General features: G+C 44.9%; 1 protein-coding gene across 3 annotated transcripts in view; it reads right to left on the bottom strand.

The window, feature by feature from the left end:
- LOC121285965 (apoptosis-inducing factor 3) overlaps nucleotides 1-18336 on the bottom strand; it is a 136152-nt gene that overhangs the window by 30015 nt on the left and 87801 nt on the right. For 2 of the 3 annotated variants that reach the window (XM_041202955.1, XM_041202954.1), the window contains exons 10-16: nucleotides 17866-17957; nucleotides 15200-15330; nucleotides 12333-12448; nucleotides 11250-11321; nucleotides 10493-10556; nucleotides 4618-4694; nucleotides 3148-3265 (exon numbers count right to left, since the gene is read on the bottom strand). In XM_041202955.1, coding sequence (XP_041058889.1) covers nucleotides 3148-3265; nucleotides 4618-4694; nucleotides 10493-10556; nucleotides 11250-11321; nucleotides 12333-12448; nucleotides 15200-15330; nucleotides 17866-17957 — 670 coding nt within the window. Of the gene's footprint in view, nucleotides 1-628; nucleotides 673-3147; nucleotides 3266-4617; nucleotides 4695-10492; nucleotides 10557-11249; nucleotides 11322-12332; nucleotides 12449-15199; nucleotides 15331-17865; nucleotides 17958-18336 lie in introns of those variants that run through there. The other variant, XM_041202956.1, reaches the window with a different exon arrangement.

Below are 18336 nucleotides of genomic sequence, written 5' to 3' on the forward strand. Positions count from 1 at the left end.
TTCTAATCTGCATACTTAGGATTCCACACTCCTGTTCTTCCAAAATCGCACGTCAGTGGAGGCAGATCATGATTTAAATGGCCAGCAGCCTCTGTGAATTAGGCACCCTAACCCGACTCTAGTTCCGCCTCCATGAAGATGGAAAATGCCAGGTTCAGGGATGGGATTTAGAATTTTCAGACATTTCTGGGATTTTTGCCATGATGAGGAGTCTCTCTGCTGTGGTAAAATCCAAGCCTTAGTGCGACCAAAATTTTAAAGAGGGAAAAGCCAGAGCAAACTAGCCAGGAATATAAAAAGAGATTGTAAACACTTTAAATGTATATAAAAAAGGGGAGAGTTGCTAAAGTAAGCATTAGTCCCTTAGAAGCAGACGTAGGAGAAATTATCACAATAAAAGAAACAAAGTACAAACCAGAAGTAGAGGGTAACAAAGGGGCTAATGAGAATGATGAACTTAAAGTAATTAACACTTACAAAGAAAAAATAGTAGATAAACTTAAGGGATGAAAAACCAACAAATCCCAAGTACCTTATTGTCTATATCCTAGGGTTCTAAAAGAGGTAGCTGCAGCAGGCGAGTGGGACTGTTTGGATTGCTCTACAGAGAGCTGGCATGGACTCGATGGGCCAAATGGACTCCTCCTGTGTTGTAATGACTCTATAAAAGGACTGTACAGTAAATGCACTGGTTATGACTTTACCAAATTCCCTAGATTGTAGAATAATCCTAGCAGATTGAAAGTTAGCAAATGTAACACCGCGATTCAAGAAAGGAGGAAGAGAGGAGACAGAATTACAGACTAGTTGGTCTGCCACCAGTCATTGGATAAATGCTTGAATCTTTTGTTAAGGAAATCTTAGCAATGCACTTTGAAAATCATAGTATGATCTGACAGAATTAATGTGATTTTATGGAAGAGAAATATTGTTTGACAAATTTATTAGATTTTTTATGAGGAAGTAACTAGGAGGGTTGATAAAGGAGAACCATTAGATGCAGTACAATTAGTTTTCCAAAAGGCAATTGATAATGTGCCACACAAAAGGTTAATATGCAAGATAAGGACTAATGGAGTTGGATGATATATTAGTATGGATGGATGGTTGGTTAATGAACAGAAAGCAAACAGTAGGGGTAAATGGGGCATTTTCAAGTTGGCAGACTGTAACCTGCAAGGATACTGCAAGGATCAATGCTGGGGCCTAGGTATTTACAATCTATATTCTTGATTTAGACAAAGAGACTGAGAGCAATTAATCCAGGTTTGCTGATGATACAAAGTTAGGTGGGAATGTAAGCTGTGAGGAGGTCACAAAGAGGCTGAAAAAGATGGAGCCAGATTAACCTACTGGCTGTCAAGGTGGCAAATGAAGTATAATGTGGGAAAGTGTGAGATTATTCACTTTGGGAATAGAAGAGCAGTTTATTTTTTAAAAAGCATAAAACTTCTAAATGCTGGTGCTCAAAAAGACTTGGGTATATCATACCAGGAACATAGCAAGTTGGCATGCAGGTACAGCAAAGAAGACAATGGCATACAAGAATAAGAAAATCTTGCTTCAGCTGTACAGGGCTTTGGTGAGACAACACCTGGACTTCCGTACGCAGTTTTGGCCTCCATATCTTAGGAAAGTTATAGTTGCACTGGAGACAGTACAGCAAAGGTTCACAAGGTTGGTTCCTGGGATAAGAGGGTTGCCTTATAAGGAGAAACTGAGTAAAATAAGCCTATGTGCTCTGGAGTTGAGAGATGATCTTATTGAAACATACAAGATTTTGAAATGGTTTGACAGGGTAGACACTGAGAGGTTCTTCCCCCAGCTGGGGAATCTAAAACACGAGGGCACAGTCACCAGGTAAGGGTTAGCAATTTAGGACTGAGTTGAGGAGAAATTTCCTCACTCAGAGGGTTGTGAACTTTGGAATTCTCTACCCTAGGGTTGTGGTTGTTCCATAATTGAATATATTCAAGGCTGAGATACACAGATTTTTGGTCACTTGGGGAATCAAGGGATATGAGGATCAGGTGGGAAAATGGAGTTGATGTAGCAGATCAAGCATGATCGTATTGAATGGCGGAGCAGGCTCAAGGGGACATGTGGTCTACTCCTGCTCCTATTGCTTATGTTCTTTTGAAACCTGTGATGCATTAGGTTCTCCTGTACATTGTACCGTAAGTGTGACCCTGTGTATATGTGTAATTATTATTAGTAATGGTTATCATTATTTATGTGTAATTGTTGGCAATAATGGTTATTATATACATATTTACTTCTAAAACCAATAACTGCAGTTATTTTGTGGAATAACAGAAAACCTTGAAGTAAGAACATCCATTTCCTAACACTGTTTCATTCATTTTATCTCTTCCTGATCTCCCTATTTGACCTGGCTGAGGAGACGAGCAGGGACTAGCATCACTAAGAGAGGTATGTGACTGGACATGATAATCTTCCCTTGTTCATGATCGGTTGTGTGGTCCTGTGTAATCTTGCATCCTACTGCAATCTATTGCTTGTTTAGCAATGACAATGACACATACAGAAGCCAAACCAGAAGGGGATGAATAGCATGAAAATTGGATGGGTTCTATAGTGGACAACCCACTCCACCAGGTTAGTGGCAGGCAGTGAAGATAAAATTTAGCCTCCTCTCCACTGCCACCTCAATTCAGTCCATTCTCTAGCTCCATATCTCATCAGCTCTGAAATTCTTTTCCTATCTCCCACTCTAACCTTGGCTGGACATCAACAAGATTCCCAAAGAAACAGTGTTGATGGTCATTTCAGCCAGTTTTCCGAAGTCCTGCCAACCTTCTGCCAAGATTTTGGCAGGAAATGGGAGGAGGGCTCCTGTGTCCCTTTGTTCTGGATCCCCAGTTCAGAGGAAATAGTTTGTCATCCTCTTCAGCCTTTTAACAATTGGAATTTCACAAGGGTATCCAAATAATAACGCTTTATAAGACCTTCATTCACACAATCTTTCAACTGTGTTATTAACCCTTTTTTGAGAGCTCTGGTTAAGGTGCGCTGAGTTTGAACCTCACAGCTGGGAAATGTAGACTTGCTGTCATCCACCACGTTAATATGCAGCAGAGTCTCCCTGCCCCTTGCCCAATAGTGCTATCAGGAAGTGCCACTTACCGTGCATATGTGCCATCTGCCAGTGACCCACATTCACCTTCTTATTGTTGCGAAAGGCCAGTGGGAAAGTAACAACGTCACCAGCAGCAAAGACCCCAGGCACATTAGTCTGCATGAGCTGGAGGGACGAGAGAAAATATGGAAACTCATCATCTTCTTTCCCAGTTTCCCAAGTGCGGTACTAACTTGCAGAGTTAGTTTTTTTTAATAAACTATTTCTTGGGATATGGGTGTTAATTATAAGGCTGGCATTTATTTCCCATCGTCAGTTGCCAAGAGAAGGTGGTCAGCCGTCTTCTCAAACGGAAACAGTGAGAGACAGTTTGAGTGGCTAGTTAGACCACTTCAGAGTGCAGCTAAGAATCAAAATCAGGTCGCCCAGCATGATAAATATTGGATTGTAAGAGTGGAAATATTAACAGTTGCCATATTGGAATAATTCTAGAGTTAGGAACATAGCAACAGAAGTAGGCCATTTAGCCCACTAAGCATGTTTTGCCATTCAATTTGATTGTGGATGATCCGTTTCTTAACTCTATCTATGTGTCTTGTTTTTGTAACCTTAATACTCTCTCCTAATGAAAATCCTTCAATCACAGTTTGATATTTTCAATTGAACTCCAGCCGTAACAGCTTTTGGGGAAGAGAATTCCACATTTGCACTACCCTTTACATGAAAACGTGTATCTGGACACCAGTCCTGAATGGCCCAGCTTGAATGTTAAGTCTATGCCCCTTTGTTCTGGACCCCAATTCAGAGGAAATAGTTTGTCTCCATCTACCCTATTAGTGGGGCATTGGATTGTAGGAAACAATTGCCCCAATTCAGGACATTGATGTGTCATATGGATATGACCCACTAGCTGGAAGGATGGGTGTGTTCAGATTATGTAAAGTATGAGCTACAGAATGAACACACCAGGACTATGTAACCCATAGCCTCATGGCAAAAGTATCAGGAAGGACCCCTAGTGAATGATGAATCACAGAAAACACACAAGGGCTAACTTGATTTTTCTTTTAAATATATTTGTTCTTGGGATGTTGGTGAGATAGGATGGGCAACATTTATAGCCATCCTTACTTTTGCTAACAGGGTGGTGATTGGCCTTCTCAAACTGTTGATGATATAGCTCCCATGATGGTGATAGCAACTGAGGGATTGCTGGACCACAACCGAAGAATATTAATAGTTAACCATGTAGTGTAGACTAGAGTTCACTTCCCTGAAGTACATTAATGAACCAGTTAGGTTTTAATGACAACATTGATGATGAATTTATTTCTGATGTTAGTCTGCAAATCACTTGATTTATTGAATTCCATTTCACACCTAGTGATGGTGAAATTGGAGCTTATGACCTCTATGTTGCTATTTAATACCATAGCAACTACACTACTACAGACAAAGACCCCTCATTGCTAACTTACAAGACCCTTTTTATGGCTTAGGCCTCCTATGCATATTACCTTATTGACAGGAAGAAAGCCTTTAGAATCCATGTTGATGCCACTCTGTTTTAGGAATGATGTAGCTGGCACAACCCCTACAGAGGAAGATTAAGAAGCATGATCCATGAGGAGCCATTGGATAAGATGATGCAGCAATATTCGTTGGAAGCGCCCACACCCCAATGGAGAGAATTTGATGAACTTTACTTCAAATGCCTGGCCATTTCATACCTTCAACTAATTTTACAGCATCCAAAAAGAAAGACAGGGCACATTGGAGATCACAGTGTGCATTGCCAAGGGCTTTACACAAGCATCTGCCAGGCAGTGCAATCTGTTCACTGGGTCTTGGTCATTGGGATACCATTCCCTTCATTGCCTCCTTCAGTCAGCATGAAATTTATCCTGCCCACCCTCATCATTTCACATGGTTCATTTCACCATCGCCTGCCCTATGTGGAAGCTAGGCGAGTTGCTTGTTTTACTTTCATTGAAGGGAATGGAGAGTAAAATCTGAAGCTGTTAGTTTGTCACTGGGCAGGTTAGAATAAACACCACGACCCTATCCCCGCAACCTCAAAGTTCTAGTTGGAGTGCTCTCCCTCGCCAAATGCCCTGGGTATGTCTCAGTGCATTCACACCATTAAAGGAGATGAAAACAAAAACAGAAATACCTGGAAAAACTCAGCAGGTCTGGCAGCATCGGCGGAGAAGAACAAAGTTGACGTTTCGAGTCCTCATGACCCTTCAACAGAACTAAGTAAAAATAGGAGAGGGGTGAAATATAAGCTGGTTTAAGGTGGGTGGGGGGGAGACGTGGGGGCGGGGTGGTTATGGGGACAAGCAAGCAATGATAGGAGCAGATAATCAAAAGATGTCACAGACAAAAGAACAAGGAGGTGTTGAAGGTGATGATATTGTCTAAAAGGATGTGCTAATTAAGAATGGATAGCAGGGACACGCAAGGTACAGATAGCTCTATTGGGGGTGGGGTGAAATAAGACTAAAAGGGCATAAAAGGTATAGATTTAAAAATAATGGAAATAGGTGGGAAAAGAAAAATCTATATAAATTATTGGAAAAAACAAAAGGGAGGGGGAAGAAATGGAAAGGGGGTGGGGATGGAGGCGGGAGTTCAAGATCTAAAGTTGTTGAACTCAACATTCAGTCCAGAAGGCTGTAAAGTGCCTAGTTGGAAGATAAGGTGCTGTTCCTCCAGTTTGCGTTGAGCTTCACTGGAACAATGCAGCAGGCCACGGACAGACATGTGGACAAGAGAGCAGGGTGGAATGTTAAAATGGCAAGCGACAGGGAGGTCTGGGTCATTCTTGCGGACAGACCGAAGGTGTTCTGCAAAGCGGTCGCCCAGTCTGCGTTTGGTCTTTCCAATATAGAGGAGACTGCATTGGGAGAAACGAATGCAGTAGACTAAGTTGGGGGAAATGCAAGTGAAATGCTGCTTCACTTGAAAGGAATGTTTGCGCCCTTGGACGGTGAGGAGAGAGGAAGGAGCAGGTGTTGCATATTTTGCGTATGCATGGGGAGGTGCCATAGGTGGGGGTTGAGGAGTAGGGGGTGATGGAGGAGTGGACCAGGGTGTCCCGGAGGGAACAATCCCTACGGAATGCCACTGGGGGGGTGAAGGGAAGATGTGTTTGGTGGTGGCATCATGCTGGAGTTGGCGGAAATGATGGAGGATGATCCTTTGAATGCGGAGGCTGGTGGGGTGATAAGTGAGGACAATGGGGACCCTATCATGTTTCTGGGAGGGAGGAGAAGGTGTGAGGGTGGATGCGCGGGAGATGGCCCGGACATGGTTGAGGGCCCTGTCAACGACCATGGGTGGAAAACCTCGGTTAAGGAAGAAGGAGGACATGTCAGAGGAATTGTTTTTGAAGGTAGCATCATCGGAACAGATGCAGCGGAGGCGAAGGAACTGAGAGAATGGGATGGAGTCCTTACAGGAAGTGGGGTGTGAGGAACTGTAGTTGAGGTAGCTGTGGGAGTCGGTAGGCTTGTAATGGATATTGGTGGAGAGTGTATCACCAGAGATTGAGACAGAGAGGTCAAGGATGGGAAGGGAAGTGTCAGAGATGGACCATGTGAAAATGATGGAGGGGGGAGATTGGAAGCAAAATTAATAAATTTTTCCAAGTCCCGACGAGAGCATGAAGCAGCACCGAAGTAATCATCGATGTACCAGAGAAAGAGTTGTGGAAGGGGGCCGGAGTAGGACTGGAACAAGGAATGTTCCACATACCCCATAAAGAGACAGGCATAGCTGGGGCCCATGTGGGTACCCATAGCCACACCTTTTATTTGGCGGAAGTGAGAGGAGTTGAAGGAGAAATTGTTCAGTGTGAGAACAAGTTCAGCCAGTCGAAGGAGAGTAGTGGTGGATGGGGATTGTTTGGGCCTCTGTTCGAGGAAGAAGCTGAGAGCCCTCAGACCATCCTGGTGGGGGATGGAGGTGTAGAGGGATTGGACGTCCATGGTGAAGAGGAAGCGGCTGGGGCCAGGGAACTGGAAATTGTTGATGTGACGTAAGGTGTCAGAGGAATCACGGATGTAGGTGGGAAGGGACTGGACAAATGGAGAGAGAAGGGAGTCAAGATAACGAGAAGTGAGTTCCGTGGGGCAGGAACGGGCTGACACGATCGGTCTGCTGGGACAGTCCTGTTTGTGGATTTTGGGTAGGAGATAGAAGCGGGCCGTCCGAGGTTGGGCGACTATCAGCTTGGAAGCTGTGGGAGGAAGATCTCCAGAGGAGATGAGGTCAGTGACAGTCCTGGAAACAATGGCTTGATGTTCAGTGGTGGGGTCATGGTCCAGGGAGAGGTAGGAGGAACTGTCTGTGAGTTGACGCTCAGCCTCTGTGAGGTAGAGGTAAATGCGCCAGACAACAACAGCACCACCCTTGTCAGTGGGTTTGATGACAATGTTGGGGTTGGACCTGAGAGAATGGAGTGCAGTAAGTTGAGAGAGAGACAGGTTAGAATGGGTGAGAGGAGCAGAGAAATTGAGACGACTAATGTCACGCTGGCAGTTCTCAATGAAAAGATCAAGAGAAGGTAAGAATCCAGAGGGAGGGGTTCAGGTGGAGGGAGAATATTGGATGTGGGTAAAAGGATCCATTGAACAGGGAGAGGACTCCTGCCCAAAGAAGTTAGCACAGAGATTAAGGCAGCGGAAGAAGAGTTCAGCATCATGCCGAGCCCGAAATTCATTGAGATGAGGGTGTAAGGGTATGAAATTAAGTCCTTTGCTGAGCACTGAACGTTCAGTGTCGGAGAGTAGAAGGTCAGGGGGGTATAGTGAATACACGGCCGAGCCTGGGATTGGAAGATGGGGTGGGGACGGAGGGACAGGCAGGGGTGGAGGGTCCTAGATGGGTGTTGGTGTCGATGAGTTGTTGGAACTTGCGTTCCTTAGCACTTGAGAGAAAGAGAAAAAGTTTCTTGTTGAGATGTTGGATGAGATGAAGAATAAAATGAAACTGGGGGCACGCGCAGCTTTGAAAAAAGGTACGGCAGTGCTGCTGGAGGGAGAGGTCGAGTGTGTTCATATGGCAGCGCATGGCACTGAGTGTGGATCTCAGAATGCGATGGGAACAGCAGTCCGAGAAACGTTTTATGTCCTGGAGATACCTGTAATCCTGGGTGGGTTCGAAACATGAGGGATAGAATTTCTGTTGAAATCCAAGTGGGGTAAGCTGGAGACGGAGACAGTCACTGAGAAAGGAGATATGGCTGTGAAAGCGGGTTATAGTAAACACCTTGTCAAACACCAAGAGAGAAATGGAAAGGAACGAAGGTGAACAAGGCAAAAGAGGGATACAGAAATCCTGTCGGAGAGAAGAGCAATACTTCTTCGAGGTAGGCATTTCTTGAAGAGCAGTGGCAGTCAATTAAACACAGAGATAAAAACAAAAAACTGCGGATGCTGGAAATCCAAAACAAAAACAGAATTACCTGGAAAAACTCAGCAGGTCTAGCAGCAACGGCGGAGAAGAACAAAGTTGACGTTTTGAGTCCTCATGACCCTTCAATGGAACTAAGTAAAAATAGGAGAGGGGTGAAATATAAGCTGGTTTAAGGTGGGGGGAGAGAAGTGGGGGCGGGGTGGTTATAGGGACAAGCAAGCAGTGATAGGAGCAGATAATCAAAAGATGTCACAGACAAAAGAACAAAGAGGTGTTGAGGGTGGTGATATTATCTAAAAGGATGTGCTAATTAAGAATGGATAGCAGGGACACGCAAGGTACAGATAGCTCTATTGGGGGTGGGGTGAAATAAGACTAAAAGGGCATAAAAGGTATAGATTTAAAAATAATGGAAATAGGTGGGAAAAGAAAAATCTATATAAATTATTGGAAAAAACAAAAGGGAGGGGGAAGAAACGGAAAGGGGGTGAGGATGGAGGCGGGAGTTCAAGATCTAAAGTTGTTGAACTCAACATTCAGTCCGGAAGGCTGTAAAGTGCCTAGTCGGAAGATAAGGTGCTGTTCCTCCAGTTTGCGTTGAGCTTCACTGGAACAATGCAGCAAGCCGAGGACAGACATGTGGACAAGAGAGCAGGGTGGAATGTTAAAATGGCAAGCGACAGGGAGGTCTGGGTCATTCTTGCGGACAGACCGAAGGTGTTCTGCAAAGCGGTCGCCCAGTCTGCGTTTGGTCTCTCCAATATAGAGGAGACTGCATTGGGAGAAACGAATTCAGTAGACTAAGTTGGGGGAAATGCAAGTGAAATGCTGCTTCACTTGAAAGGAATGTTTGGGCCCTTGGACGGTGAGGAGAGAGGAAGTGAAGGAGCAGGTGTTGCATATTTTGCGTATGCATGGGGAGGTGCCATAGGTGGGGGTTGAGGAGTAGGGGGTGATGGAGGAGTGGACCAGGTGTCCCGGAGGGAACGATCCCTACAGAATGCCGTCGGGGGGGGTGAAGGGAAGATGTGTTTGGTGGTGGCATCATGCTGGAGTTGGCGGAAATGGCGGAGGATGATCCTTTGAATGTGGAGGCTGGTGGGGTGATAAGTGAGGACAAGATGGACCCTATCATGTTTCTGGGAGGGAGGAGAAGGTGTGAGGGTGGATGCGCGGGAGATGGGCCGGACACGGTTGAGGGCCCTGTCAACGACCGTGGGTGGAAAATCTCGGTTAAGGAAGAAGGAGGACATGTCAGAGGAACTGTTTTTGAAGGTAGCTTCATCAGAACAGATGCGACGGAGGTGAAGGAACTGAGAGAATGGGATGGAGAACTTACAGGAAGCGGGGTGTGAGGAGCTGTAGTTGAGGTAGCTGTGGGAGTCAGTAGGCTCGTAATGGATATTGGTGGAAAGTGTATCACCAGAGATTGAGACAGAGAGGTCAAGGAAGGGAAGGGAAGTGTCAGAGATGGACCATGTGAAAATGATGGAGGGGTGGAGATTGGAAGCAAAATTAATAAATTTTTCCAAGTCCCGACGAGAGCATGAAGCAACACTGAAGTAATCATCGATGTACCAGAGAAAGAGTTGTGGGAGGGGGCCAGAGTAGGACTGGAACAAGGAATGTTCCACATACCCCATAACGAGACAGGCATAGCTGGGGCCCATGCGGGTACCCATAGCCACACCTTTTATTTGGAGGAAGTGAGAGGAGATGAACCTGGGGAGATACCACACTCAGGACTACACATAGCTGATAGGACAGCCACAGAGGAGGAGGCTCAATCAGACAGAGTCATTGTGCTCACCCTCAGCCAAGGCTAAGGAGAAAATCTAAACTGTTCAGTTAGAACCCGCTGTAACTCTGGAGCTCACACTTACCGATTGTGAAGCTCACACTTACAGATTGTGGACCTCACACTTACCGATTGTGGAGCTCACACTTACTGATTGTGGAGCTCACACTTACCAATTCCAACCACACAAACATCTGCCCGGAGGATTTTCCCGCTTTTCAGAACAACTTCTTTCACCTTCATTAAGATAAAACAGAAAGTATCTGTTGTTGGATGATTCTGTGAGTGAAAACTCCTTCAGGGAGAAGTTGGTTTCTTTGAAAGTCTCAGAATCTGATATTTTTTCTCCTTATTCAATTTCCTGAGTCTTCTTCAGCAAGGCCCTTCACCAGCTCCCTGCACCCCACCCCCAACCTCAGTCAAGAGAGTGTCGAGTGAGAGGATGAACCATTCTCAGTCTTCTGCCAAAGCTGATGTGTAACTAACTTTAGTCACTCTCTTTTCTATGGCCTAAGCGTGTTGCCTCCCTGTACTTATATAGCTACACTGGGTACCACATTATACACGCTCATTCCCACTTTGTGCCCTTCCATAGACGCAAATCACACTGGGTGCATCCCACAATCCTCAGATTAAGTCTAATATCTCACCCCAAAGCACCTGACTTATAAATGCTGGATTCACCTTCCCCATTGCTTCTCCACGGTGTTGAGCTTACATGATCAGTGCCCAGCCGAGATGAGGAGTGTAGGCCTATGTCCTCCCCGTCAAAGTGTAAGTGCTCCATGAGACACCTCCCTCCCACCAAACAGCCTGACTTATGATTCCAGCACACGGTGCTTGAAACATGACAGTGCTAATTATAACTGTGAATATATCTGAAGAAAGAGGACAATGCTTCAAGAACTTCTTAATGTCATGTTTCAGTACCTTTCCATTCTGCCCCCGCAGCTCTGAGACCTCATTTTGTAGATAGAACTTCACCCGGTTGGTCTCAAACATCTGTGACATTGAAAAGAAAGTGACCAATGAGTAGGATCAATCTGATACGAACACCACTGAAATTACAACCCAGTCACACTCACTGTAGGACCATAATCTGCCATCAAAGCCGAGTATTTACTTCATTCATTTGCTGGAAAATTCTAGAACATTCTGTTCGAAAAATGACTTTCAACTTCAACCATTTCCGGTTTGATGTCTACCAAAGCAGCAGAATTTATATTCCGTACAGAATGGCTTCTACAAAAGTTAGCTTTAATAACAGAATTGATGACATATCTGTGTGACTATGTGCATTGTTAAACATTACTGTCTTTACATTTCTGGAAAGCATTTTTCTTTACAAGACCAAAAGAAAGAAAAAACTTGCACCTACATAGCACTTTTCCTGACCTCGGAATATTCCAATGCACGTTACACCCAATGGAGTCACTGTTCTAATGTAGTCACTGTTCTAATCTAGGAAACACAGTAGCCAGTGTGTGCACAGCAAGATCCCACAAACAGCAATGTGATAATGACAAGATGACCTGTTTTAGTGATGTTGGTTGAAGGATAAATTTTGGCCCAGGGCACCAGGGAGAAAGAATGTCATGAGACCCTTTACATCCACCTCGGAGCGCTGGCTCTGCCTCAATTTAACATCTCATCCGAAAGACAGCACCTCTGACAACACAGCACTACTTCAGTATTGCACTGAAGTGCTTGAATATCAGGATGGGGCTTGACCTTACAAGGTTTTGATTCTGAAGCAAGAGTGCTATCATAGATTCATGCTGATGCCAGTGATGGCACCACTCTAATTCACTTAAGGGATAAACAGATCAACGGTGAATCAATTAATAGCAAAACCATTACTGAAGATTATCCCACTGAAGTCTGTTCTCGGCCTATTTCTGACTGGATCCGGCTCAGTTCATATGAAGGCCCCACTCCAACAAACAAACTCCAGCAGTACATTCGACATGCACTCATCGGCCAGTTACTTCTCCGTTGCCTACTCTCACTTACTTTCATGACTGATCGTCCAACCTTCTCTCCCAGCACCTTCCTGAAAGGAATGTTTTCAATCCCGATGACAGACACTGAATGGGCTTTATCGGTGAGGTAGGCAGCTACTTCCATCCCTGAAGAAAATAAATCATTCTGTAATCCAGAACTGCTCCCATCCTCGAGGATAACCTTTAACCTCTTGTACTCTGCTGAAGATTACTTTTGAATTCTAAAGCTGAGCAATTTTTAATTAACCAGGTTTCAGCTGTTCCTATTGCTATGATTAATGTGGATTCACACTGTGTACTGCGGACTTGGGATTGAATCAAGTCACCACTGACACAATGGAGGTCTTTACACTGCTGGTTGTAAAGATCCTGTGAGAATCAGCATTGGTTGCAAGATCACAACACAAAAGTAAACATCATTCAGCATAAATTGGCAGAAAGGTGGCAATCATGGTTTGAATGGGATATAAAAATGTCACACTGGTACCATAGTCATAATGGCACAAAAGGAAGCCATTAAGCCCATCAAGTCCATGCTGGCTCTCTGTAGAGCAAACTAATCAGTCCCATTCCCCTACTCTATTCCCACAACCCTGAAAGTTTGTTGCCTTCAAGTATCTATCCAATTTCCTTTTGAAATCACTGATTGTCTTTGCTTCTGCATGTTCATTACCATTCACTGCGTAAATCCTTCCTCTCATCCCTCTGTATCTCCTGCCTAAAACGTGGGGGAGAATTTTCTCCTGGTTGGGTGGGCCAGTCGAGAGCGGGCACGGGCGGGCCAACTAAGGCCGCCCAGCATGACATGCACCCGGAAGTGCTCAGCTGTACTTGTGCAGGCAGAGGGAGGAGGGAGAGTCAGGGCCTGCGCTCTTTCACGCATGCGTGTGGAAGTGCACAGAAATCTCCCTGAGGCAGCTCTGTGCCTCAGGGAGATTAATTTGATTATGAAAAATTGATAAAAAGAATAAAAAAATTATTCAGACATGTCCCCTCATGTGACAGTATCAAATGAGCTGGGACATGTCTATGAATTTTAATAAAAAGTTTTGTTTAATTTATGAACCCTTCATGAAACCTCATCCCGCCCGTGGATGAGGTTTCATGAAAAGTGTGAAGGCCGCTTGGGCTCTTCACCTGCCCCCCAACCTTAAGGGTGGACGGGCAGCCCTGACAATCACTTTAATTAGGTAATTAATGGCCTTAACAGGCCTTTGAAAGTTCGGCGGGTGCGCAGCCGACTCCGCTGCGTGCCCACCAAACTTAGGATCTGAATGACGCGCGGTGATGTCGGGACGCACGCCCAATGTTACCGTGCGTCATTTTAACACGTCGGCATGCGGGGCCCGCCCCTGCACACCGAATGGAAGATTCTGGCCTTGAAGTATGCTTCCCTTAGCCCTTGTACCAACAGCTGATAGGAACAGCTTTTCTTTGTCAATAGTCAACTAGTTGTTGAGCAAAACAGACTGAGATCCATCCTGTAATGAATCAATGGTATGCCTGACTTGGGAACTTCACCATACTGTGAAAGCAAAATGCTGCGGATGCTGGAAATCTGAAATAAAAACAGGAAGTGCTGGAAATACTCAGCAGGTCTGACAGCACCTGAGGAGAGAGAAACAGAGTTAAGGTTTTGAGCTGAATATGACTCTTCTTCAGAAGTCAAGGAAGGTAGTAATGTGATGGGTTTTGTGCCAATGAAGCGAGGGGAGGAAGGTCTGGGATAGGGTAGAGGGCGGGATAGATTAAATGACAAAGGTGCCATGGAACAAAAGACAAAGGCAGTGGTAATGGTTGTAAATAAAGAGGCAACGCATTTGTCCAGAGTTAGTGAATGCCAGAATAATGGATATAACTCTGTCTCAAAGAGAAAACATGAAACACTAAAAACAAGATTAAGAGGCTGGCACATGGCAAAATAAAGAATTAAAATGGGAGACGGAGTTCATGGTCTGAAGCTGTTGAAATCAATGTTGAGTCCAGAAGGCTGTAAAGTGCCTAATGGGAAGAAGTGGTGCTGTTCCTTGAGCTTGTAGTGAGCTTCAATGGAACACTGCAGCCGGCCGAGGACAGAAATGTGAGCACAAAATATCGGAAGCTCGGGCTTGTCCTTGTGGAGTAAGTGGAGGTGTTTTGCATTGTAGTCACCCAGCCTGTGTTTGGTCTCCCCAGTGTCAAGGAGACTGCATTGTGAGCAGTGAACACAGTATACTAAAATGAAAGAAGTACAAGTAAATCATGCTTTGCCTTTTGTTCCATTATATCTTTGTCACTTAATCTCTCCCGCCCTCTAACCTAACCCAGGCCTTCCCTTTTGTTCTTCCTTCCTTCCTCCCTTTCAATGGCATAAAACCCATCACAGTTCTGCCCTCCTTCAGTTCTGAAGAAGCCATAATCAGCTTGAAACATTAACTCTCCAAAGATGCTGGCAGACCTGCTGAGTATTTCCAGCATTTCTTGCTTTTATTTCACTAAATTGTACTTAAACTGGGAGTGATGGTTGGAGCAGAGTGAAGTGAGCTTTACTGATTTTAAGCTGGGAGTGTTGATGGGCCAGTGCAATTGGAGGTTTGATCTGTAAGTTAAACCCTGTTCTCCCTGAGCTGAAGTATTGAATATTGCTCTGCTTCCAGCCTTGATGATAACCAAATATATCTTTTAACATGGTGAGTCTCTCATATTATTAACCTAATATTACAACTCAAAACGTTAGTGTCAGAAGTGAACGGGCTGTGTTATAACTTTGCAAGTACTGAATTTGAAAAGGTCACTCCAATAGTGAGAAAGTTCAATCATGGACTTAAATACTTTCTAGGAATTCTGATAAGGCTGGTACTGACTGGCTGCATGGTAAGACATTTAAGAAAGTTTTACCTATGAAGGAAGCTCCCACTATAACAGCGTTCCTGTCGTTGGCCAGTTTTGCAATGCAGTTTGCATCCTCAGGTGTCCTGAGCTGATACACGTTCTCCAGGTCTGCCCCTTGGCACTGAAGTGATTTAGGCCTGAAATGCAACGGGTGAAGCTGTGACTCTGGTGATGAAGCCACTGTGAGGCAAGATTAGTGCAGGAAGGTGGGGTTACGCTGGCTGGCTCTTCATTAATTGGCACAGACACAATGGGCCAAATGGCCCCTTCTAGTCCTGAAATTTTCTAGGATTTCTATAATGTCCAGTGACATTTCTGTCTGGTGCCGACTCCACCCCCTCAGGTCAAAGACTCAAAGTCACCCAGAAATCAAGCAGGACAGACTATCCTCCCTTTAATACATTCACCCCTGAGAAAGGATGCAAAACATCTACCACATGCATCCCTCCTCCAAGAGAAGACAGTCAGATTGTAGGTTTTAGAATCATTGGTTAGGCCTCAGCTGCAGGACTGTGTCCAATCCTGCCCAGGATGTTACAGTCTTCGAAAGAAAAAGGACCAAAGGGGAGATGAGGAGAATTTTTTGACACAGCAAGTCATTATGATGTGGAATGCCCTGTCAGAAAGAGCAATGGAAACAGATTCACTAATAACATTCAAAGAAAAACTAGAGAAATACTTGATAAGGAGAAAGTTGCCTGGATATGGGGTAAGAATAGGAGGATTGAGGCTAATTGGCTAGCTCCAAGAGTTGACAGGGACACCATGGTTAGACATAAGCCCAGAGTGTACTGTGCAGGGAACAAACAGGGAAAAAGAAGCAGTAACTTTAAGATGTACACAAGTGCAGCTGCACAACAATCTTAAAGGAACCTCAGTGCAACAAACAGCTACAAACTTCAAAGGGAAAATAGAGGGAATGTTGGTCCTGATCCATAAGATCATAATTTTAAAGCAGTGCTTGTGGGCCAGGAGGAGCAGAGTGTTTTTTCCAGGCACTATAAGCTACCATGTAACTCCAACCCCTACAACTGCACAACTTCCCCCATCTGCCTCGATCTCCCCGAACCACTCTCTGTGATCATTGACCTCACCGAACTTCTCTGGCCCCACCCTCCATTTCACTTCATTGCGATCTGTCAGCTCCCCCCTTCACTATCAGAAAACCCTCTAATCAACGCTCTATTCACACCCTACCCACAATCTCTCTCCCCACCTAATGGTCTTGTACCAGAGGCACTCAAGTGGGGAAATCTCAGTAAAATAAATTACATACACCCGAAGTTAAAACTCCCAACTTTTAGGAAAACTGGCACTTCCAGGATTCCTGAGCATAACTCAACGATCCCGCTCCAAAACCCCACCCCAGCAAATGTCGAGGTGCTTGTGTAACGTTTGTGTGAATTATGTTTCAGCTATGAGAGTGGACAGTCCTGTTTAAATGAGACATTAGTGATTTGAGCCTAATACTGGTATAATGCTCTGGTATGAGGGCACACAGTCTGTGGTAATCACAATGCTCCCACTCTCAGCACCCTGCTGAGTGTCACATGGATTGGAAACAGAATCTAATTCTCATTCCATCTTGTCTCATGTCCAACTGCTGCAAAGCTCAGGTTATACAGATAGAAGAGGAGACGCTGAACTAAAGGTAGAGGTGTGTAATTGGGTAGTCAATTGATATTGAGCATTCCCCCTGGCTGCCCTGTGTACAGATCGAGGGCTCAATCAATGGAGGAAGGAATTACCCTGCTTCTCCTGCCCCTCCCCTATCTCCTGCCTCTTACCAGTTGAATTTGCAGCAAATTTACTGAAGGGGATAGAAAGTAGAGGCTGAAAATACTTACATATGTCACACATCACCACATTGAAATACCCTAAAGCATTTTAAATAGAATAATGGCTTTTTGCAGCCATCCTGCAGCACCAGCAACCCAGTGGGGAGGCAGTGGTGTGGTGGAAATGAAGACTAGTAATCCAGTGGTCCCAGCTAACACACTGAGGGCAAGGGTTCAAATCCCACTACAGCAGCTGGTGGAATTTAAATTCAGTTAATAGATCTGGAATATAAAGCTAGCCTCAGTAATGGTGACCATGACAACTATCACTGAATGTTGTAAAATCACTGGTGTCCTTTAGGGAAGGAAATCTGCTGTTCTTACCTATATGTGACTCTAGACCCACAATGATGTGGTTGACTCTTAACTCTGAACTGGTCTAGCAAGCCACTCAGTTCAGGGGCAACTAGGGATGGGCAACAAGTGCTGGTGTTTCCAGGGACACCCACATCCCTTGAAAGATTAAAGAAAAAAACAATGGGACAAGTGTCCTGTTCACTGATATTAAGTGATGTTGGTGGAGGTAGGAGGACGCCCTGTTCCTCTTTTATTGCCACAACAGGATCTTTAACATTCACCTGGACAGACAAGCTTTTTAAATAAATCATCCATCCAGTTTGACTCCAATGATGCAACATCCTGCTTTAGATCAGGGTGTCAGGTCCTGGTGTTAGAGTTTGATGCCAGACAATTTGCCTCAGAGGCCAAAGTGTTTTCACAAGAGTCAAGTTGACATTGTTGGGTCAATTTGTGCTCGGTCTCTGCACCCCACTCCTCCCCATCAGGTGAGGTTAACAGGAAAAACAAAGTGTCACAAAACCAACAGCTAGTCACCTGCTCCCGGTTGCGATCAGTAATTTGTTGTACTCCATCCTGAATCCATTCTTAAAGTGGACTACCTTACCCTTTACATCCACTGATAGCACCTGTAACAAAGGAGAGCTGAAGGTCAGTTGGGCACACAGCATTACAGAGGGAATTATACCCTCATGTATAACAAGGATCAGTTCCACAGTTTCCCACCTGCTCCTCCTGTGAGTGCTGAACCAAGACTGGAGTGCAGCTCCACAGATCCCTGTACAAAAGTGTGAGTCGGGACAGGACCTGGCATGGTTGTGATATCGCTGCAGCCAAATAGCCTGTCAACACTCACTGTCTAGGCTCAGATGGGAAGAGTGGCCATTCAGGTGAAGCAAAGAGGACGCCAGTACCTGTGGAGCGACACTCTTCAGGAAAGAGGTGGAGAAAGCAAGAGGAAGAGTGAAAACACTGGAGCAGAAGGGGTTTCCTCATAAGGAAGATCAG

The sequence above is a fragment of the Carcharodon carcharias genome, chromosome 13, assembly GCF_017639515.1.
Source record: "Carcharodon carcharias isolate sCarCar2 chromosome 13, sCarCar2.pri, whole genome shotgun sequence".
NCBI lineage: Eukaryota > Metazoa > Chordata > Chondrichthyes > Lamniformes > Lamnidae > Carcharodon > Carcharodon carcharias.